Source organism: Thermobia domestica, chromosome 5 (assembly GCF_964235325.1).
Source record: "Thermobia domestica chromosome 5, izTheDome1.hap1.1, whole genome shotgun sequence".
NCBI lineage: Eukaryota > Metazoa > Arthropoda > Insecta > Zygentoma > Lepismatidae > Thermobia > Thermobia domestica.
Genome location: NC_137458.1, coordinates 265,299,126 through 265,324,724, shown reverse-complemented (window position 1 = coordinate 265,324,724; position 25,599 = coordinate 265,299,126). Strand labels below are relative to the sequence as shown.

The 25,599-nt window shown below is 35.4% G+C and overlaps 1 protein-coding gene and 1 long non-coding RNA gene across 2 annotated transcripts in view; one reads left to right on the top strand and one right to left on the bottom strand.

Moving 5' to 3' along the window:
• The window catches only part of LOC145686575 (uncharacterized), a 40,746-nt gene that overhangs the window by 1,694 nt on the left and 13,453 nt on the right, over positions 1-25,599 (bottom strand). Inside the window, exon 2 of the long non-coding RNA XR_014131623.1 lies at positions 1,788-2,094. This is a non-coding gene — a long non-coding RNA (uncharacterized LOC145686575). The remainder of the gene's footprint in view (positions 1-1,787; positions 2,095-25,599) is intronic.
• LOC145686573 (uncharacterized) overlaps positions 1,396-25,599 on the top strand; it is a 74,382-nt gene continuing 50,178 nt past the window's right edge. The window contains exon 1 of the mRNA XM_081760012.1: positions 1,396-1,535. Within this exon, the coding sequence (XP_081616138.1) occupies positions 1,515-1,535 (21 nt within the window). The 5' untranslated portion in view covers positions 1,396-1,514. The remainder of the gene's footprint in view (positions 1,536-25,599) is intronic.

Here is a 25,599-nt window from a genome sequence, read left to right as displayed (position 1 = left end):
TTTGAATGAAAAAAAAACTTACATAACTAGATGAATGTTTTTTCTGTTTGTAAAGTTCGAAGTAACAAAAAATAATTAAGAATCTCGCACCATTCTTGCTTCTTCCAATCCCATTTCATAAAAATCAAATTCTGTTGATTCTTTTAATAACTATCAACTCAGCATATTAAGATCTGATAAATTACAATTGAACTCTAAATATACTTTTCCAATTTTGAATCCAGATTACGTCGGAGAGGAGTTATGAACCTTTGGGAATCTCTGATAGCATTATATATATATATATATATATATATATATATATATATATATATATATATATATATAAAGGCAAAAAGACAATTTCTTTCGTTACTTTAAAATTATTAATGTATAATGAGATAAGTCAATTTGTCTGTATTAAATTTAACAGTCGTTTTCCGGTAATCGAAATTATCTGAAACATGTAAATATATTAAACAATATGCTCCAGGGTGTGATCTAAGCAGTGTACTCTAAAACTTATAGTGTGATCTGAACATTTGTTACATTAGGAATCGAAGATTGTATCGTGTGTACAGAAGTTTGTGTTAACTATTTTACTATTAGCAGGTTAGTGATATTTATAATAATCAATAGACCCAATATATCGTTCAATGATTCATTAAGTTACATTATAATGGTGAAAATAATTTTAAAAAAATAACGAATAATTTAGGGAAAGGCAGATAAACTTATAATTTCAAACAGCAATATTTAGATACGCTTTCTTCCTTACTTTCTCAACTACTAATTTGAATACCTAATACAGACGTATATTTAAACTATTTCCACGTAAGAAAAGAAGACAGCCAGCAATTGCAATGCTTTTAAAATGCCATTTTGTGGTTGCGTCTGGACTGACTGTCAGTGTTTCTGCAGAAACTAAGTAGATGGCGTACTTGTGAAGGTCGGGAATCAAGAGAGAATATCTGACACGAAAACCTTCGCCGTGGCGTGGTAAAAGTTTCCGGATGCCGGCTGGGGCAAGGCAGGCGACCGCGTGGATTGGCCGCAAAGAGCAATGCCAACAGCCGTCAGAAGGCCTCTCAACGTCTCCAACATCCAATAGCGCTCTGACTGTGCACTTGGCACATTCAGAAGAGATTTCCATCCACCGTACACATACATACGTATATTCGTATTTGTACATATGCGTGGTGGTACGTGTATCTCGAAAAGCAAACGTCTTTTACCATCCATATAATAATACTTACTATATACGACTTTAAGAGACGGAATTTTTCCTTGAAGACATTAAAAGAGGTGGAGGGTGGGGGAAGGGAAATATAGTAGTGTAGTAGCGGAGAGTGGCAAATATAGGCAGTCAACTTTACTTGATGCAGAGTGGGAGGGGTCACACATGTACAGAGAGAGAGAGTGGTGGTACCTTTGTTAAGGTCATAAGGTATATCGGTATATATAAGGTGAATGAAAGTAATTATATTCTGTTATTCGTCTGTTGACATAGTTGATGGGAGTTAGAGCAGGATAACATGAGGGGGATACCGATTTGTGTAAGTACAAACGAGAGAAAAAAAATTAGTTCATCATTTATGTGTAATTTGAAGACGTCCACACATTCGATTTTTTTTTAAGTGACAGTGGAGGTATAGTGTGTGCATTGTGAGTGCTAATGCAGTGATGTTTCAGTTTTTTAGATATTTCAATAATGAAGACGTGTTTCGTATCTTTTTTTCTGACGGGCAGCTTAAAAAATGAACTGATATATGTGAATAATTTGATTATGGGACTCCTTTTGGACTTACCTTTCTTTGGCGTGTGAGGGAGATAAGAAGTGTATATACTCAAGCAATCTCTCCCTTCCGTTTTAGCAAGGGCTTCTACTTCAACCGACCGATCTCGATAGAATGCCTGTTGACTCCACTAAATACAAGATCAACTCCTAGAGTGAAGCGAAAACTTCCCCAGTTAAGCAAAAAAGGACCAAAGAGAGAAGATGAGATCACCTGAACCAGTTTTTGTCTTCTTGCGCCAGCGGGCATACTCATACACATTGTAGCTGCCTTCTTCACAAAATCTGGTGCAACCCGTCACGGCACGGTCCACTGCATTCTATCGAAGAAAAAACAGCAGAAGTTACAAAAGTAGTTATAAAGTGCTGTTATTTTTCTGATCTTTTTTCTTCTTTCTTTCTTTCTCCTTTAAGAAAAGGTAGTAATGATAAAAGAATTATATTTGGTTAACTTTCGATATTGACTTAAAACTTAAAAAAAAAAAAAAAAAAAAAAAAAAAACTACCGGTTGTAGGCAATTGATTGGACATGGTTAATTGAACAGAATTCTTGCAGCTATATGCCTACAAGGCATAGCGGAGAGTAATAATTTTTGTGGCTCGTTCTAATGCACCGGAAAAAAGCTTTCTTGAATTAGATGTCATTACATTGCTTTAAAAAATCTTCTACATTCTTAGAAACAGTGAAATTGATATTTCACGTGTGTCAAGACACGAAAAGGCATTTTTTTCCCCTTACCGCAATGAACGCAAGGAGAGACGAGCCAAAGAAGAACTTAATTAATTTTGCTATGTCCTCAAAGAATGAAAGAAGTATGCATTAACGACATATGTGAGTCAAACCTTGTTCTTCTAGGTGGGAAGAAGATAACATAACTAAGCAATCATGAAAATTTATTTTGGTGACTATATCAAAAGCCAATATGCTTATATCTGTGTTCTGATGTAACCACGCATTTGGTGAGAATGGTCTCGGGTTCTCTTCATGGTAAGGCAAAATAATTTTCAATGCTTTTCCTGAAGCACGAGGGATAGAAAAGATACTTCCATTTAGGGAGGACGAAGTCCGGGTTAAAAAGCTACACATAAATGAATATGGAGAACCCGCCTAGTAACCATACATCTTACAAAAAGTCTCACTAACACTGCCGGCTCTTGAGAGATATCATACTGTTTTAAAAAAAAGTTACTATAACCAAGGAGAAGAAAGCTGTCTTAATAAGAATATTTCTCCAATTAGCTTATAACGTTAAAATTTAAAGTTTTATCAGTGGAGTACGTACCCCGCGGCCGGGGGCCTAGGCTCCCCCAGTTTTTTTAGTGACGAAAATAATTTAAACTATTATTTATATAGTTTTGAAAATTTATAATAAACTTATGATATACCTATCATAGTCAAAGTTTTGGCTGGTCCCCTTCCCTAGTTTTTACTTTCTAGACCCGCCACTGAGTTTTAGCAACGTAACTTCACTCTTAAGTCATCACTGTTCATCACTGCTATTTTTTCGTAGGTCGTAGTGCAATGGAGTTTTGGTACTGAATATTAATTTTGGAATTCTCTAGAAGGACATTTGTGCTACAATATAAAAAAAAAGAAAAAATAGGAGAAAGAAAAATAGAAAGAAAGAAAGAAAGAAAGGGAGAGAATGAAAAATATGATTTATGTTCATTCTGAACATTAATACCCCAACCATTATGTTATTCTTTCATTCCAAAATATCAGCTTACAATGCCGTTATCAGATCAAAAATAAATGCTGTTTTTTTGTAATGTGTAAGAAACGTGAAAAGTGAAAAATTCTGCTTAACTTACAACACACACATACGTTCATTGTTAACGAAGTTGATATATACTCTTGTTGTACTAAAATAAATAGTTTGTAATTCTTTACCTTTCAGAATAATTAGAGTAGGGAAATTTTACAAGACCTTCCTCTACAAATACTGCAGTGGGAAATAGCTGAATGATGCAAGGCATAGCTTACGTTCTGACCTTCGAAAATAAAATACAATTGTACAGTACAAAAAAACATCCATCCTCTTTTATAAACATTAACAACGAATAGTTTGTAAAAATTTTACTGTACTTACACTTACTTATTTATGCTCATTCACATACTCCAGTTTTTATTATAAATTATTTATTATTCATTATATTTTCCAAGATTTAGACCGGACATTTTTCTTTTATCAAGTTCTCCACCTGCAAATATCGCAGTTGGAGATGGTTACAGAGACAAAGTGGTTAAAACAAGATTTTTATTCAAGATACCAGTTTCAGTGAATCGAAAGGCATTTGCAAACGACTTTTAAAACACCGACTGACATAACTTAATGTCTTCGGACGAAGGCAGAAAAACTGCAGTTAAGACTTTGTTATATATTCTTACATAGAAAAAACAAAATGCATACCTTTTCCCTTTAATTATGTTTGAAGAAAGTTTTATGCTAAGAGAATGCCAAAGAAAAATAGCATTTCAAATGGGAATGGTTGTTCAATTTACAATGTTAGCACAAATTTGACAGTGTTTTCTTTGAGAATTGAATAAACATCTTTATTTCACAGTGCATTTATAAAAGAAACTGAAGCATCATTTGCTTGTTTACAATTCTTTAGAGATTTCGAGTTATTTTCCGATTACCATTGAAATTCTTTACTGCAGTGTGTTTTCTGTTAATAGTTTGTACTACAAGCCATATTTCTTTTAATTGACATCGGAATATATATATGTATACCTAAATATAGCTACGCAGGTATATTGAAACACGAACAGAGACAGATTTTTCTTTTTATAAATAGGGAAAAGCTTTGGTGTATATATACACACACATGTTTCGTAAATTAGGCTGTTATTTAGAAATTTTATTAATGGCTTATCGTGAGTGAATAATAGCAAGTTAACATAGCACGTCAAAGCAAGGAAACTGTGCAAATTCTAGCTTACCAAGTGCTAAATCTTCACTTCAGATGCTTTTTAGTTTCTTGTTACGGCATATATTTAAGAGGCCCCATCACGGCGAAATTAAAATACCGCTAATTTTACAATAATTATGTGATATCTTCAAGTAGATAAAAGATAATAGAAAAGTGGAACAAGAGCTCGCTAGACACTATTATTTTACATGAGATACCGTTACCACGACTCACTTATCTGGTTTCGATTTCCATTCATTTAGAAAATCGGCATTTATTTTCGCGTTTCTAAATGGCTGCAAACGGAAAGCTTCTAGGTGATTCGTGATAACGGTACCTCATGCAAAATAATATTGTCTAGGGAGCTCTTGTTCCACATTCGGATTCTCTTTTATCTATTTGAAGATATCGCATAATTACTGTAAAATTAGCGGTATTTTAATTTCACAGTGATTAGGCCTCTTAACAAGAAAAGATTTAAGTCGTATATAAAATTTAAAAGTTTGGGTTACTAGTATTGCGCAGAGATTGCCTTGATTTTTAATAATTAATCGTAATAGAAGACGTTAATACGAGGGGACTCGGTTTCGATTCCAAACATTGTGACTTTACGATGGAATAAAATATTATAGTTTTACATCCGACAATTAGCTCTGTAGTCTGAAGAAGTAAGATTATAAATAAAAATGAATGATCATCAAAGAATTGGTGGAATGAGAATGTAGGTAGAAACGGGAAACCCCGTGAACGATGGACACGATGTTGTCCACCATGAATTCCCATAGTCTGAGATCGAACCAGGAACCCGTCGCACCAAAAGTAAGCGCTAAACCAATGAGTCCCATGCCCCGAGTAAAACATCATGTTCGAGGTTTTCAGTTTCCTTTTGTTTTCTCCATTTCACCAATTCTTTTATCATCCTTACTAATTATCATTTGTCTTGTTTGCTTAACGATCATAATAATCAAGGGACGTTTTACTAATGGTTCATTTAGTTTTCTTTTTTTTTTTTAAAAAAAATCTTACTGTAAGAAATATCATGCTGTAACCTTGCAAACTTTTAAGGTTGGTTTAAAGGGTCAAGTTTTGCCGATAGATGGGACTACAGTCTTCCTATCTCTCTCATGTATTTTTTATCTTTCACGAAAATTCACGATTTCTCTTACAAATTTCAACCTAGAGATTTCAAATTTTTAGAAAAGGAACTTTATAATCTATCGAAGGCAATAATCCGTACCGATTTTTTATTTAGAATTTTCTTCATTGTTTAAATGGCTTGATTGTTGAAATGGTTATGTAAATCTTTAACCATGGATCTGTCTCAACAATAAAGAAAATTCTAAATAAAAAAATCAGCACGGATTGTTCCCTTTGATAGGTTATGAAGTTCCTTCTCTAAAAGTTTGAAGTCGTTAGGTTGAAATTTGTAAGAGAAATTGTAAATTTTCGTGAAAGGTAAAAAAATACATGGGAGAGATACGAAGATTGTAGTGACATCTATCAGCAAAACTTGTCCCTTTACACTATCCTTCGAGATTCGGATTAAAAAATGATTATAAGCATTACTTTAAACAAAACTTTGGAACATATACCGAATGCCTAAGAACACATTGCTTTGTTCATTTACTTTTAAAAATGATCTCTACGTTAGTTCTTAGAATCTAACAATGTAACGCAGACCACTTTAAAAATGAAATCTTTAAGTTTTACGTCCCACGCTTATGCCGGTTAGGCTAAAGGAGGCGGTGATGATGAGAGATGAGTGAAATGATGGAATGAAGAAAGTGGGACGAAACGGGAGAACCCCGAGAAAACCCACGAGCACGGTGTTAGTCCACCACAAGGCCCACACGGCGCGAGCTGGGATCGAACCAGGGACCCCAAGCACCGGTGGTGAACGCTCTACCACTGAGCCCCCCCCGCCCCCCAACGCAGACCACTGTTTGCTCTTGTTTATTACATACTTCAAGATCAACTTCTCATTTCCATGCAACTTTTAACGTGCCCACATTGGTGTAACTATGATATTTTGCTCGGAGAAGGCTTCTTACTCTAAGAATTGAAAGAACCTTTTAATCACAGAACATTTCTAGAGTGTTTCAGCCTGTGGTCGAACGGTATTTCAGGGAGAGGCGTAAGTGTTCTAGGGAGTTCTGGCCACTTCTTGCTCTCTGTAGTCACTCCTATACATTTCTCTCTTATTTCCCCGATAAAATCTAGAACTCGATGGGATCCTTTAATTGTTTTACTGACACGGAAAATTTTATATAACATTCAACTGCACTTCATTTATCCCATATTAGGTTACAGGTTAGATCTTCCTTACTTGCTTCACTGTTATATGAAAGCTAGAATGGTAACCTCAGTAGCGGAATGGATGAACTGGTCAATTAATTAACTTATCTGTCACGCAATAGACACAATGTAAATAATATCAATTAAATCGATTGATTGGAATTTGATGTGCACCGAGTTTATGTCCAAACTCGCAAGCCTGGCTGTCGGATTCAATCTTCCTCGAACTCGATAAATGAGCTCAAGTCCATGTGAGCAAGAGTCCAAGAAATAGATAACGAGCTAGAGCACAACCCCCCGCCGAATACGCAAACTAATGAGGCTAGAGAGCGCGAACAGGAGCGAATGTGAGTCTCTACAAGGATTGCAAGCCCGAATCCAATTATTTTAAGGAGCAGGAGATTGAGAAAACGCGAGTTTGATTGAGGATAACGAGAAGGGCTGTGAGATTCGGATTTACATATCAAAAATCAATATCGAACAGAAAAATCGATGTCGATATTTGAAAACATCAATCGTTCAATGTATATATATCGAAATATCGCACACCCCAGTTATCGAGTCTAAGTTCGAGAGAGTACGATTCATACTGAAGTTTACAAGCCCGAATCAAATTAACGGGACATTGAGGAAACGCAAGTTTCATTGAGGATAACGAGTAGGACTATGCGATGTCCAGATTTTGATATTGAAAATCGATATCGACAAAATATCGAAACTTAATCGATATGTTGAAACATTGAATTATCGATCAGAAAAATTCGATATCAATATTTGAAACTATTGATTGTTCTATCGATATATCGAAATATCGCACAGTTCTGATATTGAGCCCAAGTTCGAGCGAGTGCGAGTCTCACTGAGAATCGGAAGCCCAAACACAATGAGGTTAATGTGCTGAAGATTGATAACCCGAACCAAATTACGTTAATGAGCGGAAAAGCGAGAAAATGCGAGTTTCATCAAGGATAACGAATTGGGCCGTATACTATCCGCATTCAGATATCAAATATCAATATCGACAAAATATCGAAACTCAATCAATATATCGATAAGAAAAATTCAATATTTGAAAATATCGATCGTTCGATCGATATGTCGAAATATCGCTCAGCCCTGATATCAAGACCAAGTTTGACCAAGTGTGACTCTCACTGAGTCGGAAGACCAAACACAATGAAGTTAATGTGCTGAAGATTGATAAAATGCGAGTTTCATTGAGGATAACGAATAAGAGCTTGTGATGAAAAATCAATACCAACAAAACATTGAAACAATCTATACATTGAAACATATCATAATATCGATTAGATAAATCGATATTGACATTTTGATTAGATAAATCGATATTGACATTTCGATATTTGAAAATATCGATTAATCGATCGATATATCGAAATATCGCAGTCAAAATAACGAGCCAAAGTTCGAACGAGTGCGAGGTGTGAACCTAATTGAGGTAGTGTAGGCGAAACCTATTGAGGATAGTGGGCCTGAGCCCGCACGAGCCCAATTTATAGTTGATGGTGACTTGGAATTTAGCGTCCCTTCAGCACAGAGGTTAAGTAAGACATGAACCTACAGCCTAACGTAGACCTGAGAGCCATCTGGGCGTCCACCGGGAACCTAGCATACAACCACAAGGGAGTTCCGCGCAAGTCTGAGGGATCCCCGATTGCAAAATGTCCATTTCTGGAATGAGACAGGACTTACAGCTTAAACATTGATACGAACCACTTCATTACGTGACATAGTAGATACATTCGATTTTTTGTATGAATTTAGGAAATTTCGCACCAAGTAATCACACAGAATAAGAAAAGAAACAAAAATCGAAATATGAAAAGAAAACTAGTAATTGTGCAAAATTTCCAGATTAATATTTGGTAATCTTGTAGAAACAAAGTTGACAATTATATATATATTGCGTTAATTATAACAAAATGCAATGTTATATCCATTAATTTAATTCCAATGCATTTCGAAAGAACAGCAAATAGAACTCAAAATTAAACGTAACGAAGTTAAACTTACTCAAAGGTAAGTTTTATCCAAAGTAACTTGGTACTTTTTAAATTTCCCACAATTTATGTTTATTAATTTTGTCAATAACTTGCTGCATTACCAAATTAGGTAATAATAGAACAAAGATGAAAGGCTGGCGTAAGCGAAAACTTGTGCACCTTTTGATGTATTACTTTGGATGCGTTATAAAAGAATCAAGAAATTTAGTAGATGGGGCCCTTCGTTTAACAGAAAAAAATCATTTCATTTAATTGCATGAATTTTGAAAAATTTACCCGGATGTGAGAGAGCATTTAAACTCTATTATCGTAGTTTTCTTCTGAACTGTTAAACCTAAAGTCACAAAATTCTGTTTGCAAATTTCGCCTCGAATAAATGGAAAAGGAATAACTTTTCTGTTATTTTATATTTGTTTATTCTTTTAACAGTCGAACATCCTAGTCACGAAATTAGGTAGGGCTATATGTACGCTTTTTCATAAAGAGGATACACATATTCTACTCGTTTATATGAATTGGTAAATTCCACTCCGAAAGTGGTAAAATATTTAGATTGAAGTTTAACATCACCTTCAGCAGCGAGGCTACATGAAACGTGGACCTACGTGATATCCGAACCACATGAGCTCCCGCCGGGAATCGAAGTGGAGTTTTTCCACATCTAAACGTGACAAAAGAGAAAGAGTGAATTGAACATGGCAATGACAAGAAGAAGGGGTTTGTGAAACTAAGTTGGGGGGGGGGGTGTTTTTCGAGGGGTAGAGTTTCGAAACTCCAGTGAATTCGGACTTTTTTCTGCAGTTTCCGAAAAAAGATGTTAAAGGTTTCCGGATACATGCTTCACCCTACTCGCACACTATATTACCGTTGTGTACACAAAATGGCTCAGTATTCTATTAACAATACAAACACAGCATTAACATAATGTTAAAAAGAACTTAAAATGTTCCATATTTTCTCTCATTGTAGCTTTTGTTCGTAAGTCAATGGCACGAAGTGAGTAACTATTTTTGCAACTGGGATCTGTTAATTAAAGAAGTTAACATATAATTATAAAGGTAATCAAGAAAGTTCTGTCGCTCTATGTGAAGGTCTGCGTTCCATTGGCAATCACGCCGTGAGTTGAATGCGAATGGAGATAAGGAGAGTTGTTGGTGTGGAAATATATCCAACATACTACCTGGTTGTAGCAGTTCAGTTACACCCGTGAACTGTCGTAAGGACAGAGTGAACATGGGACTTCTACAGAGCGTCAAAAGAGCATGTATTCTGTACGAATTCAAACTGGGGTCAAAGGCCATTGCAACATTGCGGGAGATATGCCAGGTCTTTGGTGAGGGTATTGTGACTACGTGGACAGTGGTTTAACATGTTTAAGAGGTCTCATACCGGCGAAATTAAAATACCGCAAATTTTACAATAATTCTGTAATATCTTCAAATAGATAAAAGATAATCGAAATGTGGAACAAGAGCGCCCTAGGCAATATCATTTAACATGAGATACCGTTATCACGACTCACTTATCTGCTTTCGATTTCGAACCATTTTGAAAATCGGCATTTATTTTCGCGTTTCTAAACAGCTGAAAATGGAAAGCCACTAGGTAACTTGTGATAACGGTACCTCACGCAAAATAATATTGTCTAGAGCGCTCTTGTTCCATATTACAATTATCTTTTATCTATTTGAAGATATCACATAATTACTGTAAAATTAGCGGTATTTTAATTTCGCCGGGATGAGGCCTCTTAAGGACGGTGACGAAACACTCAAAGACACACCACGTGCTGGAAGACCAACACACGTACCAAATGAATATCTTCAGGCAGCAATTGAGACAAACAGTGCCCAGATATGTGAGGAACTGGGACTACAATTCAGTATGAGTGGAGAAACCATTCAGCAGCACCTCCATCAATTTGAGAAGCACTTCAAGTTGGGACGATGGTCCCACATGTTTTAACTCCGGGTCAGATGGCAACGCGAGTAGACACACGTATTTCTTTGCTGTCTTGTCGGAGGAAGGAGTCATTTCTGGACAGGGTATTTACATGTGATGAAAAATAGGTCCTGTACGAAGTTCCACGGCGCCGTCATCATTGACTAGTATCCCATGAACCGGTTCCAAAACAGCCGAAACCATCGCTGCATCAGAAGAAAGCCCTTTTGTGTGTTTGGTGGACTGCTCGCGCATCTTGCATCGGGAACTACTATCAGCTGATCAGAGCATCAATGCAATCCGTGTACTGTTGGCAGTTGAGCCGTGTCCAAGGGAAACTCAAAACTCTGGAGCCAGCACTTCTGAATCGCAAAGGGGTCTTTCTGTAACAGGACAACGCTAAGCCCCACGTGGCTACGATGACCCGGAACACCATTCTACGCCATGGATGGGAGACATTATTGCATCCGCCATGCTCCCTGGACATTGCACCGTCCGATTATCACCTGTTTCATTCCTTGGACAATCACCTCACAGGACGCCAGTTCAAATCCCTAGTAGAGGTGCTAAATGCATTTGACACCTTCTTTGCTTCACGGCATACCAAGTTCTACCGAAATGGAATCCATGGCCTTCTAGAATGTTGGCAGAAGGTCGTCGATGCTGATGGTAATTATTTTTGATCTTCCAGGTATATCTTAGGTGACATATCGATGTTCGAAAGTGATGGGTGAAAAACGACAGAACTTTTTTGATTTCCTATATATATCCTATATCAACTTTATATACCTAGGTATTACGGTGAATGCTGCAATAAGAGGGATCGTCAACTATTTGACGAAGGGTCTTATCTCAAAATCTCACTTTTCAGACATAAAGAAAGAATTAATAATTACCGGTACATAGACAGAAAGGGGTTGCATATGTAATAAGTCGTCCAAATTCCAAATAATAATTATGCGGAATATATGATCAATTATTGAATATTTAACTTTTTGTTCCTCTATGGAATTATATTTCTTCCTTTATGTCTGAAAAAGTGAGATTTTGAGATACGACCCTTCGTCAAATATTTAATACTTGAAAATTTCTGCTTCAGATTTGTGCACGTAACGGAGTATATTTTCTATACAATGAATTTACAAATCTTTCAGTTTTACGTCCCTCAGTTACGACTTATAGGCTAAAAGAGACAGTAATAATGAGAAACGAATGAAATGGTGAAATGAAGAAAGTGAGAAGAAACTGGAGAATCCTGAGAAAACCCACGCACATGGTGTTCATCAACCACAAAGCCAACTTTGTGCGAGTTGAGATCGAACAGGGACCTTACGCACCCGAGGTGAACGCTTACCACTGAGCGACCGCGGTTACCACGTGAACTTACAAATATCACAAAATGAAATAACATCTTAAACCAAATTGCCCAAGAGATCAGCAAGAGATACCGATACCACTATGATTGGTCACGTAAGAATAGAACTTTGGTTGCATGTGAATAGTGAGGTAGTTTTCTCAAACTTGGAAAAATGTTCGTATGGCCCTTTTTGGTCGATCTCGTCTCAGATAACAGCATTCGAGATTCTCTCACAACAGGTACGATTATGCTACACGAATCCATCCTACATAATTAAAAGTAGTAGTTTAGCACTCATGTGTAAGCAAAGAGACATTTTCATATCAACAATTATATTAATATCATTATCCCTTGCTGATAGCTTAGACCTTTGGCGGATCTCGTCGTATTTGTTAATACTCCGGCGGGAACACTCTATTGGGATACAAGTTTGGCATAGTCTTTAGGTATGCTTGACTTTCATGTTACTTTTATGTTATTAGCTTCATTATTACAGTATTATATTAGGATTGATCTTATGTACCAGTCTACCAGACTACAAGCTACTGTGACGTAGTAAACCAGCTCACAAGTAAAAAAATGAAATGAAATCTTTAAGTTTTACGTCCCACGGTTATGCCGGTTAGGCTAAAGGAGTTGAGTTGAGTTGATTTTGAGTTTAATGTCCCTTTTCAGCAGCGAGGCTATATGAGACGTGGACCTACTGATTAACGTGGAATCCGAACCACATGAGCTCCGCCGGGAATCGAACCCGGGTCTCCCGCGCCAAAGGCGCGTACACTAACCGCTTAGCCACGGAGGAGCTCCGGGTAGGTTAAAGGAGACGGTGATGATGAGAGATCAGTAAAATGGTGGAATGAAGAAAGTGGAAGGAAACGGGAGAACCCCGAGAAAACCCACGAGCACGGTGTTTGTTCACCACAAAGTCCACACGGCGCGAGCTGGGATCGAACCAGGGACCCCAAGCACCGGAGGTGAACAGCTCACAAGTAAAGATGAATATACATTTATTAAGTAATGCTTGCTGCTATTATCAATGGGCTTAAAAGGCGAACAGTAAGATTATCTAGAAATTCTAAATATTTGTAGATTCTAGCTGTTAAAATACATAAATTTATTTCACTCTTTGATACATACTAGGATGATAACTGCCCTCCCTGTTGGTCTAGTGTCTAGCATGCACGCCTTGGTTCACGGGCTCTTGAATTCGACTTCCGGTGGGAGAATTTTCAAAATTGAACGCATTACAATGGCTCAGATTTCTATCTTAAACTCTAGGTCCATGTCTCATACAGCCTCGCCGTTGAAGAGGGACATTTAACTCCAACCAATATAATGATAGCTAGCTCTAACTTTATATCTTATGATAGTAGTTACCCGACTCGCGTCACACTTGTTTCGTTTCTTTTGTTAAAAACGATGTACTGGTATACTATAATAGTTTCTACGAATCTGCAGTACACACTGTTCCATGGACGTCTAAGAAATTAGGTACTTCTTAGATAGTACTTGATGATATATATGCAGTCCTAGTGTAAATAGGTATTTGCTTCTTCAGACCAATGTGTCTGTATATTGTGAAATTAATTAATGAAGATTCTATCCACTGTATTTATTCTATTTTTATTTTCAGTGCTTTTGAAGAATGACAAAATATAAGAAAAAACATTATGTGTAATATCCATATATTTCTATAGGTTGTCAAAATAGACTTTGCAGCAATCTCAAATGCAAATGGCGTGTGATAATGAATAGAAGCACGCACACTAGAATAACGGTACTCCATGGCCACCATGTAAATAGCGGGTAGAAAACAACTGTGAAAACCCGAGCGTTCATTTACATATTGTTAAAGATTTACACATGAGTAAAACAGAATCATCGAGGTTACTAAATAGTAGTGTGAAAATGTGTGGAGTGTCAGCGTATTATGCAACACTGTCTGGCAAAGCAATTAGATGCAGACTGACTGGAACACAGCAATTTTCCTCTGGAATCTAGGCACGTTCCTCTGCCACTGAATTAGCATTGCTGATGGCTCTCTGCTACACGAGGCCAAACAGTGCCCACCCAACTGTTTCTTATACAAGCAGCTCAATTGTCCATGCGCTTCTTTCTCTACACAAACGAATATACAACGCAAACATTTTTAGAACAAAAAGTATGGAAACAATTCTCGTGTTTATGAGTTTTGGTAATTGTACTCGGATTTCCACTACATTAAAGAAAAATATATAGTGATTATATAAACAAGACGCACTTAGAACCTGTTTGAAGGATTAGAGTATATACTATGACGAAATAATAACCCATAAACTTTTTATATCACTTTTCTGCTTATGGTTTCAACAATTTTATGTAAAAATAAATTTTTCAAACCCATTTTCAAGGCTGAAAAAAATGCAAAAATCTTTCATGTCGAATGCAGAATTGAGAAGATTTTATTGTCAGAAGCTTTTAAACGATTTTTTTTTTTTTTTTGATAGAATGAAAGGGATATCAAGATTTACAATTCTATAATCCTTGGATTCGAGATCGCCAGAACGTGAAAGGATCCTGCAATTACATTTGAAACGATTTTTTGGGTTGTCCGAGGTAAAATAGGCTACGGTCATCGTTACTTCGAACAATTCCAAGATTCGCGAACCCGATATTTCTCTTCAAAGCTAAAATTGGAGATGTTTCAAAGAAAATTTATCTATCTTAGGTCTTTAAGACTTACAGAGAATGAAATAGAACAGAACAAATGCAGATTAAATCTAATAATTATTTATTAAAATAAAATAAAAAATAAGCAAAATATTTTTTAAAAAAAGGAACATCAATAACAGATAATGAACAAGAGAACTTAAATAAAACAAAACAACATAGCGAAAACAGATATCTCATTCTGTATGTTACGAAAGAACCTCTAGGACAATAGATGTATATGCCAAGTAGTGTCTGTTCTAGCCTTTGTGTCTAGAAATTGGTAAGTCATGGCTGCGAGAAAATTGAAAACATTACTTGAGCAATGACAAAACTAATGTTGTCTAGGGGAATAGAAATTACGATTATAGCAACCTGGTCAACACCAGAGTCAAAGATATATTCAACTCATACAACGTGGCATCTCTTGCACATTCCTTATCGTCAATAGTAAAAAAAAAAATGTACTTTAAGACTGTTCACTTAGTTCACTATCGCTTTTTTTTTAATCCAGTGACTAAGTTAAAGATACTGAAGGGTACCAAAAATATAGAAAGTGTCTTAGTATCTGCAAAATGGTACTAAATAAATTAATAACTTTTCGAAACATTTTCTTGTACGGTGTGAAATTTATGACATAATTACTGAGTACTCAAATTTACACACTATACGAAAGGTCTTGAAAACAATTATTAATTTATCTAATAGCATCTTGCGGACATTATCTGTCTGATTTTCTGTATTTTTGACATGTTTCACTGTCTAAATTATTCACTAGAATTCAGAAAAGATGGGGATGATCGTAGAAAAGAGTTTTAATATCAAGCAAAGCACAAAACAGTAAACATATGCTAAAAATGAAATACGTTTAAACCTTTCCTTTAACTAATGTTCAACATGTAATTTTCAAATTATTCATTACTTTTTATACACAAATTTAATGTAAAATAAGTTTTACCTTATTATAAATAATAAATTTACTACGTTAAAAAGAATCGAATCACTCACTGTTCAGAACGAAGCTAAACTGAGTTAGAATATTCCCTAATACCAGGCATTAAAAATGATCATCTGTCGGAATCATTAATCATTATCTTTGTTAGTTCGTAACATGTACACGTCAAATGAGAAGACCGTTTATTCTACAAATGTATAACTTCTACCTAATTCCTGTAAGTTTAACGCTTCATTTTCTTTTTTTTTCTTTTCTTTCTTAACCTATTAATATCGTGCAAACGGAATCTAACACGGTACCAACATCAAACAGGTCTAGGGTATATGTATTTTACATGCTAATGCAGAGAGCTAAAATCAAATCAGATGACAAATATTACAACAGGCTACCATAAATGTGTCAAATATATATTTCGAAGCACGTACATAACTTGGTATTAACGTCACTGAGTGTCGGCACGTTGCTATAATCTGCACCTCGATTGATCAGCAATTCGTAATCTTTTTGACAAAGTGGACTCTGAATCTTAAAGCAGTAGGGAGACAGAATTACTGGAATCAGCCATGAGTTGAATTCAAGCCAACTTTCATAGTATCTCTTATTAAACTTATGTTTTAAGAGAGGCCTAAATTAGTAATGTTAACTGAAGAAAATTTTTAACATTTGGTTGAATTCTTTGTAAAGTTTGATCGAGTGAAAAATATAGTGATGCAATATCTAAGACGGTAAAGAAATAATAAATATTAATGTGCAATTATATAAGTAACCAAGTAAAATAAATATCAAACGTACTTACTGAGATAATCCAGTTGTAATGTCAAATACTGGATATCCAATTCATGGAATATTTCTCTTACTACATCTAAATAATACTCACTTGGTGGGTTACCTCAAAATTCAATTTGCCAGCAATTAAAGACCTACATTTAAATAACTTGTACGTATGATTACCACATTAGAAGACTGATGATTGTTTGGAATTTGCAGTCCCTTTTCAACATTAAGACAATAAACATGCCATATACTACAATAAAGTTAAGCGTAATATATGCGAATTGAATATGGTCACTCAATATGGTCGAAAAGCGTTAACCGAGAGGGTACCTTGGTTAAATATTACACGATGTTCATATTTTTTACAGTTTAAATGATAATATACATCAAGAGGTTGTTTTAATTTGTCCATTTATGTCCATGAATGTTCAAATTATGGACATCTATTTCAAAGTTTTCATTCATCAATTTTAAATTGATGTACTAGACAGCTGGATGTACTAGACTCTGGCAGCCTAAGATTTGCGTTAAATATTTATTCTGATATCAGAACGAAAAATACGAAAAAAAAAGCATTTAGTTCTTTCTGAAATAAGATAATGTTTCGAACACTTCAATTTGATAATAGAAACTTTTCTTAATTCTTACACATTATATAATAGCTATTACTATTACTAAGTTTGTAATTTTTTTCCTAAATTTACAAGGACGCATTTAGAACGAGTGAGTTTTTAGGATTTCCTAGTAGAAAATTTATGTTCCCTTTTCGTATATCAACGTTCTTTTAACATCTAAATATCATGAGACTATGGACTTAATTAACTAAAATCTCAGTACTTACTCAATTCATCTCTCGTTACCTTTTATATCCCATACCAAAACTTACATTATTGTGACTTTCCGGTCTATTACAGATTTTATTTTAGAATAGAACTTAGAACTGCAATATAATTTTAAAACTTTGGGGATTTTAAACTCGGTCTAGGGAAAAAGATAGTTTTCATGCTGGCATCAATGATGACTATAGTGCTACACGAATAAGAATATTATATGTGTATTTTGCGCCCTTATGTATCCCCGAGGTTATGAACGACGAGATTTACTATTATCGTGCACGACCGTAGTCATCCTATGCAATTGACAACGGTAGAAGAGCCGTCACCCACCACACTGCCTCACCTCCAAAAGAGCCGGATCACAGAACCAGGGCACCGGCCTAGTCATAATAATATCATTACGTCCGTAGTGACTATTACTTATTAATATAATAGTACAATTCATGGTTAGTCCTTTGAAATAAAATCAGAGTATCTTAGCGTAGAACGTAAACACTTAAATTCCTGATAGCGCTATTACATCTATATTTATGTAAATTATCAATTTCTCTATTCTTAATGTCCTTTTAATCTATTTGTGGCTGATCTAGTGGGCACCATGTGGGTCGTTGGTCCATGAGATCTTGGGTTCAATTCTCAGCGAAGAATATCGAACACACTACATTAGTTTAGATCTCTCTTCAACTTTAGGTTCCTTTCTCTGTAGCCTTGCTGATGAGAAAGAACGTGAACACAAATCAACCGTCTTTTTCTTTATTACCCAAGTGAATGAATAGCACACTGAAAATCTGTTTACTTTGATTCAACTTAGTCCGGATTTCGTATTATAAGAAATATACTTGCATCGAGAATAAATGAAATCTTACAAATTAATGACAAATTGAGGATTATTTGGATGGTTGAACGCACCCAGTTTTTAAAGCATCTTTAGGGCACGTTTTGAAATTCTGGAGGAGACAGAATTTCTAATCATGGAGTTCAAACTCTAAAAGGAAACAATCAGAATTTCCGTCATGGAATTCGAACTCTAGATAAACAGACAAAAACGTCAATATTAACTTACAGACTAGTCGGCAAAATAATAATTATTTACCAAATTAATTAGGTAAAATTTTACAATTCGTAAAGAAGAAGAGAAAGACATCATCTCCAAGAAATTGGCAACACTAACACAACCTACAATCCAACAGATTTACGTCTAGCAGAATGTCGCTAGCATAATAAATAGGGATAACAGTACCTAAGTGTTGTAAAGCACAAAGAAGAACATGTAGTAATGCTATTTTACGAGGTTACTAAGAAAGCCATTACTGCAACATGAAAGTTTAATGAGTATTCCAGTACTAGTTGTTATCCGTGAAGACTAGAAGTGCAGAATAAACACGAACTAGCAAGATTTCTACATGTTGATAAATGTTCCCAAAGGTGAAATAACATTTGCCATAAACAGAAGAGTGAGGGCAAGAGACCGAAATTGTATATAAAATCTAGCACCATTCAATGCAACCAGAATACTTGCTTACAACCATGTTTTGACCGCAAAACAAGGACATAAATGTATGTAATGTCCATTATATTGGACAAAATGTGTTTCTTTTAGGTTCGAAGTGCCAAGAATAACTAGGAATGAAATAGGTAATGGTTTCATAAATCGTGATACTAGAGATCACTTTGATTCAGAGATTAAACATTTACTAGTTATACGACCCCTTTCCAAGTGATTTTCTCGTAGACAACATCACAATATTCTGTCCGTGAGTTTTTCAGTGGTTTTCTTATTATTATTTTTATTCCATTGCTTTACATTGCTAAAATTCCATTGTCTTTCATTGCTAAAATTTTTAATCATTTATTACCACCTATCATTCTAAAGAATACAATAACGAGACATTAATCTAGATAATCCATCTCACTTTTCATTTGGCTGGTGTCTAGCCTCTCTTTGGTGCCCGGGTCATGACTTCAATTCCCGGTGGAAGTGCCTTGAAATTGAATGCATTAAGGTAGTTCGGATGAGCTTGTTAATCTGTAGGTCTAGGTCTCATATATCTCCGATGGTAAAAAGTGACACAAAATTCCAACCAATCAATGTGACGGAAATCTGAATGGAACATTATGTAATTTTGGACAAAATTTCTGTTTCCCGCCTATTCTAACAGACTAGCTATTGTCCTCAAGGGCTTGATGATGAAGAAGGATGACTTGTAATCCCACCAGTCAGTCAGACGTATATTTGCCATGTTTTCTGACAGATTAATTTCTAATTTCTTTGTTTTTGGTAGTTTCTTTGAAATTTAAGATCCTTTTGAGCACTGAGGTTACATGCTACTTTGACATGATACGAATTCGGTTCCTGTTCGTTACGCCAGTTCATAACACTCCTGAGTTCGATCTCTATTATACCGTTATTAACAGTTTACCCATCACAGGGATCGAACCCCGTGATTGTTATACCGCATGGGTCTAAAATTATGTGTAGATTCTACTCTTATTGGGAATCGTACCTGAGTCTCGTTCAACATACGCGACACGCTCGTATTTTTTTTTTTCAAAAAAGCAACCACCTCTTTTCGGCGTTTTCAAAATTATCACCCCTTAGTATATTAATAAATGAAGTGTATACAATTGTTACTTATTTATTAATTTAGTAACAAAGTTTCAAAAAAGTCTAAAGACCATTTTATACTGAAACATTATTATTATTTCGTTTTTTATAAATGTTGCTGTTGAATTTAGTCTCTTTTCAGCATCAATACTATATGAGACATGAGCTTACAGCTTACAAGGTAAAATCTGAAACCACCGTAATATATTCAATGTTCTCCCACTGGAAATCGAACTCAAACCTCATGCAGAAAAGGCGCGCTTGCTAGTCACTGAATCAGCAGAGAGAGCACTGAAATATTATTCACATGGAAGATTAAAATTTTGATGAAAATCGTTCATATCTGTCTAATAAAGAGTACATCCCTGAATTAATCCCGTATGAGACTGAGGAAAGCAGGCATGATTTTCCTTTTGAGTAAAACTCGGAACTTCCTAATGTTGGAGCAATAATTTTAATTTCCAGTTATGCCTGCTTCCTTGCTTTTCCTATGATTGTAGCCTTTCTTGCAAGCCTATATCAACAGATACTATAATAAACATGAGCGCGAGAAAGTTTTCGAAATGAAGCACCATACTCATTTTTTTTAAATATAACTGGATAATTATGTATGTGATATGAAATGCTTAACTTTAACGGCATATAGTTATGTTGTGTACATTATATTAGGTAAACGATAAGAGAATAAGGGAAGGATTTGTGGAATGAGAAAATGGAAGAGAATAGGAGAGTCTAAAAAAATACATGAATACTATTATGCCAATTACGAACTCACACGAGCACTGAGATCAAACCAGAGATCTTTACGATCAGAGGTGAGCGCTTCACTACTGAAATAATAAGATACTATAGACTCACGTATACCACACATCTACTGCATTTTCATAAATATTCCAACTACAGTATTTGCTACTGAAAATAATTAGGCGTGTGTTACGAGATACGCGGTGATACAGAGATTTTGTCTATTTCAATTTTACTTTTATCGATTCTGTGCTGTTCGACGTCTTTCTTTCTTTTCCTATTTGTATTTCGGTCGCGCAGTGATGATTTTCTCCGGAAACGAATTTCAATATACAAGGGATAAAGTATTACTGCTAAAATACTGATCACCATTGCTGAACACGATTGTAGATTTGTTTCAGGAAAGGAAAGGATGTCGCAGCTCAAAGGAAAAAATTTACCCCGGGCGACACCCTGAAATCATCACTGCGGTCACGTACAGCCCAGTGACTGCATTAGTGGCATTAGTATTGCACTCGATGGTACAGAAGAAGATTTGTTGTACGAGGACTCAGCATTGGTGACATTAGTAACGCACTCGATGGTACAGAGGAAGACCTTTTGTACGAGGATTCAGCATTGGTGGCATTAGTAATGCACTCGATGGTACAGAGGAAGACCTTTTGTACGAAGACTCAGCAATAGTGACATTAGTAACGCACTCGATGGTACAGAGAAAGACCTATTTGTACGAGGATTGAGCATTAGTGGCATTAGTATTGCACTCGATGGTACAGAAGAAGATTTGTTGTACGAGGACTCAGCATTGGTGACATTAGTAACGCACTCGATGGTACAGAGGAAGACCTTTTGTACGAGGATTCAGCATTGGTGGCATTAGTAATGCACTCGATGGTACAGAGGAAGATTTATTGTACGAGGATTCAGCATTGCTGGCATTAATATTGCACTCGATGGTACAGAAGAAGATTTGTTGTACGAGGACTCAGCATTAGTGGCATTAGTAACGCACTCGATGGTACAGAGAAAGACCTATTTGTACAAGGATTGAGCATTAGTGGCATTAGTAATGCACTCGATGGCACAGAGGAAGATTTATTGTACGAGGATTCAGCATTGGTGGCATTAGTAATGCACTCGATGGCACAGAGGAAGATTTATTGTACGAGGATTCAGCATTGGTGGCATTAGTATTGCACTCGATGGTACAGAAGAAGATTTGTTGTACGAGAACTCAGCATTGGTGACATTAGTAACGCACTAGATGGTACAGAGGAAGATTTATTGTACGAGGATTGAGCATTGGTGGCATTAGTAATGCACTAGATGGTACAGAGGAAGATTTATTGTACGAAGACTCAGCATTAGTGGGACTAATAACGCACCCGATGGTACAGAGGAAGACTTGTTGTACGAGGACTCAGCACTAGTGGCATTAGTAACACACTCCATGGTACAGAGGAAGATTTATTGCACGGGGACTCAGTTTCTGATATAGAAGATATTTCAAGTATTTCTTCACTTACGCGTATTGCTAGTAAAGAACTGCCGAGTTTTGATGATGGATAATAAATCTCTTCCTTGAACTTGTCTTCTTTTTTTTAATTTTAGTGAATAACAAGCTTACTAAATGAATGAAATTTTAAAACTAGAGAAGGTAAACCACGTAGTATCTTGAATATGCTATTACTTGAACTGTTTTCAACCTTTTTGTATTGCCCAAACATTTGGATGCATAATTCATGGCTTTATAATTGTTGAGCACCCAGATTACTATACTATACGAAAAGTCTTGAAAACAATTATTACTAATTCATATTTCATTTTAAACTATAGATCTACGTCTCATATAGCCTCGGAGCTGAAGAGAGACGCTCAACTGCAATAAATAGACAAACAAATAATATGCAGTTTAAATAGTTTTTTTTTCTTGAAATGCGAATACAGAAAATAGAGCGCCTCTTATAGGCCAGAAAATGCAGCACATCGATCAAACTGTTAGGTTCTGGCTAATCAGAACAGTATGCTTGATGCTCTATTGACCCAAGTATTATTTAATAATAACAAAACACTTATTCTGCGTAGGATTAAATCATTATGTTTCACATTCCCTAATTAATACTACAGTAGATATTCATTTACAAAAATGCATTCTCTGATCATAATCACACAACTGAAGAAATTATGAACTTAGAAGATTTCTGAAGTTTGAAAGAAGGTATTAATATATTCATATAGGCAAATGCTAATATTTAACTTATCGTCTGAAATACATATTTTTATTTATTTATTTTTTTAAATGTAGATAGCCGCACTTGTAGAATTATAATGAGGACATCGATTGAATTAATATGCATAAGAGTGTAAAATTGAAAGAGTTCCAAATACCTAAGCGTAGACATTGAGAAATTTAAACAGATTATGTAAGTTTATAATTCTATCATAAACATTCAAGATTTCTTTTTACGTATATATATAAAAGAAATTTCGAAACATCTTTTCAAATTGATTAATGATAGCCCCGTTGATAATTAAGCTATGCAAAACACAATGACACAGCAATGCAAAACCAGTTTATTATACATACTTATAGTTTACCTTCTTACGTGTTGTACAGCAGCCACTAGCATCCAAGACTATTGAACCGACCAGTTATTCTATTAATCGAAGTTCATATAAACAGTAGAAAGTGTGCCAAGTAAACAACGAAGTACGTAATATATTTTTTGGCACACGCAGTTTCGCTGCTTTTGAGAAATTTCTATAATCTTATAACGGCGAGGTCGTTATAGAAGATTTCATACTATGTAGAAAGTGTATCAACCGTTGTTATCTTGTGTAATGTCTGCCGCTACCTGTCCCGACTTGAGTTCTATGACATAAATAAATGTATCATCTTGTATAATATCTACATTTACTATATTGGAATGACAACGTTGAAAATAAGTCGTCCCGAATGTTAATTACCCAAAAAAAGAATCGCAGTTGGTAGTTGGCATTAGGCTGTTGCTCCGTTGTTTGCAAATTCAGTTTGCCACACACGTAGGTACCTCATTAGATTATGCAATTCAATTCTTCCCAAAGGCTGTCAAGTGTCATTATGTTTAAAATATTCATTTAACAAGTTAAGAAACATATCTGGGAAATGGTTCAGCAAGGGATGGGTTCTGAGACCAGTTTCTACTTAAGATGTGTTGAAAACTGTCACTTATTTTATTATCTTAAGCGATGTTCTTTTATACTTTGTATAGTAATTATTAATAATAATTTCGATTTGAAGACCTTTTTCTTTCTTGGAATTCTTTTCAATTTAACTTCAGACGATTATGTCTTTTAGGCTAAGGGAAACGAATGATTATGACAAATGAATGATACTGAAATAATTGGTGGAATGAGAATGTGGGGGAGAGACGGGAGTACCCGAGAAAACTCACGGACACGATGTTGTCCACCAGAAACATACTTGGCTGGGAATCGGAGTAGAAACCCCACAGACCATAGGGAAGGAGGGGACTGAACCACCGTGTCCCCCTTTCTTAGACTTAATTTTGGCTGTTAGCGTAAATGGTACAATGTTCTTTCTTATACTTTATACATGATATATCATTCAAGCACCAGCATGCAGAAAATGTATAAAATATTGAGTATCAGACACGATTTACGTATATTAGCGAAATGTAGGTCAAATACGACATTTCAATTTCGTGAGTTTGGCTATCGGTTGTGTTGTCTTTGTAGAGTTTACTTGTCATTCTATCTATTATTGCTTCAAGTATAGGCCATGAAATGAAAAATAGAATTTTAGAGGTATTGTTTCCTCTAGATTCTAGAAAAAAAAATATCGTCTCGTCTCGATTCTCGAAAACTTTCCATGTTTCATTTCGAAATTTTTCTTGTCTTGATTAGTAAATTTATGTACAAAACTTATGCCTCTTGAATTTTTCTTAATTTCATTTAGTAACTATCAGAATTCTTCCTATCACGAGACGTCTGCGAAGGGTGTGATATAACAACATTTAAGGTGAATCACTAGGTGTTCTCTGTGCTGTGTTAAACGCTGCTTGAATAGTGCGGCTTTGCCAGGTAGTGTCGAGTGTTTACTGATGCCAGATAATAAAGAAAGTAATCTTGGAATTCTGCTTGGATATTTACTGGAAAAATTAGTTTTTGTCCCATACCGTAATTCACAGCTAAGTTCCGCTTCTCGAACTGCAACGCTAGAATCCAAGAATTAAACGTACAAATTTTGCAACAACACATTATGGCGTTCTGCACAAGTTTCTTCTCAAAATCTATTTCCTTAAATGTAAATTAATATTTAAATAAAATTTAAAACATAACACGAAAATCGGTCGAACAATATATCTATTTTGTAATAAGATCGTTACTTTAAAGTACTTGACACATTCAAATAAACATTTCATAAAATTGAGCACTTCGAGTAAGATCTATCAGCAAGTGCCATCTTGTGTACTCATCGTAAAACGAATCAAATATTTTCTTTTAGTTGTTAACCTTTTTCGATATCAGAAGACCAAACGAATCAGTGTCTTGTGTTGTAGCTGAAACATAACTCTATCTTATAGTACAATATTTATAATGTGTAACGTTTCATTGCGCAGTAGTTAAGGGAATGAGCTAAAATATGTACTGACTTCCGAGTGGTGATCCAACTTAAATGATATTTATTGTT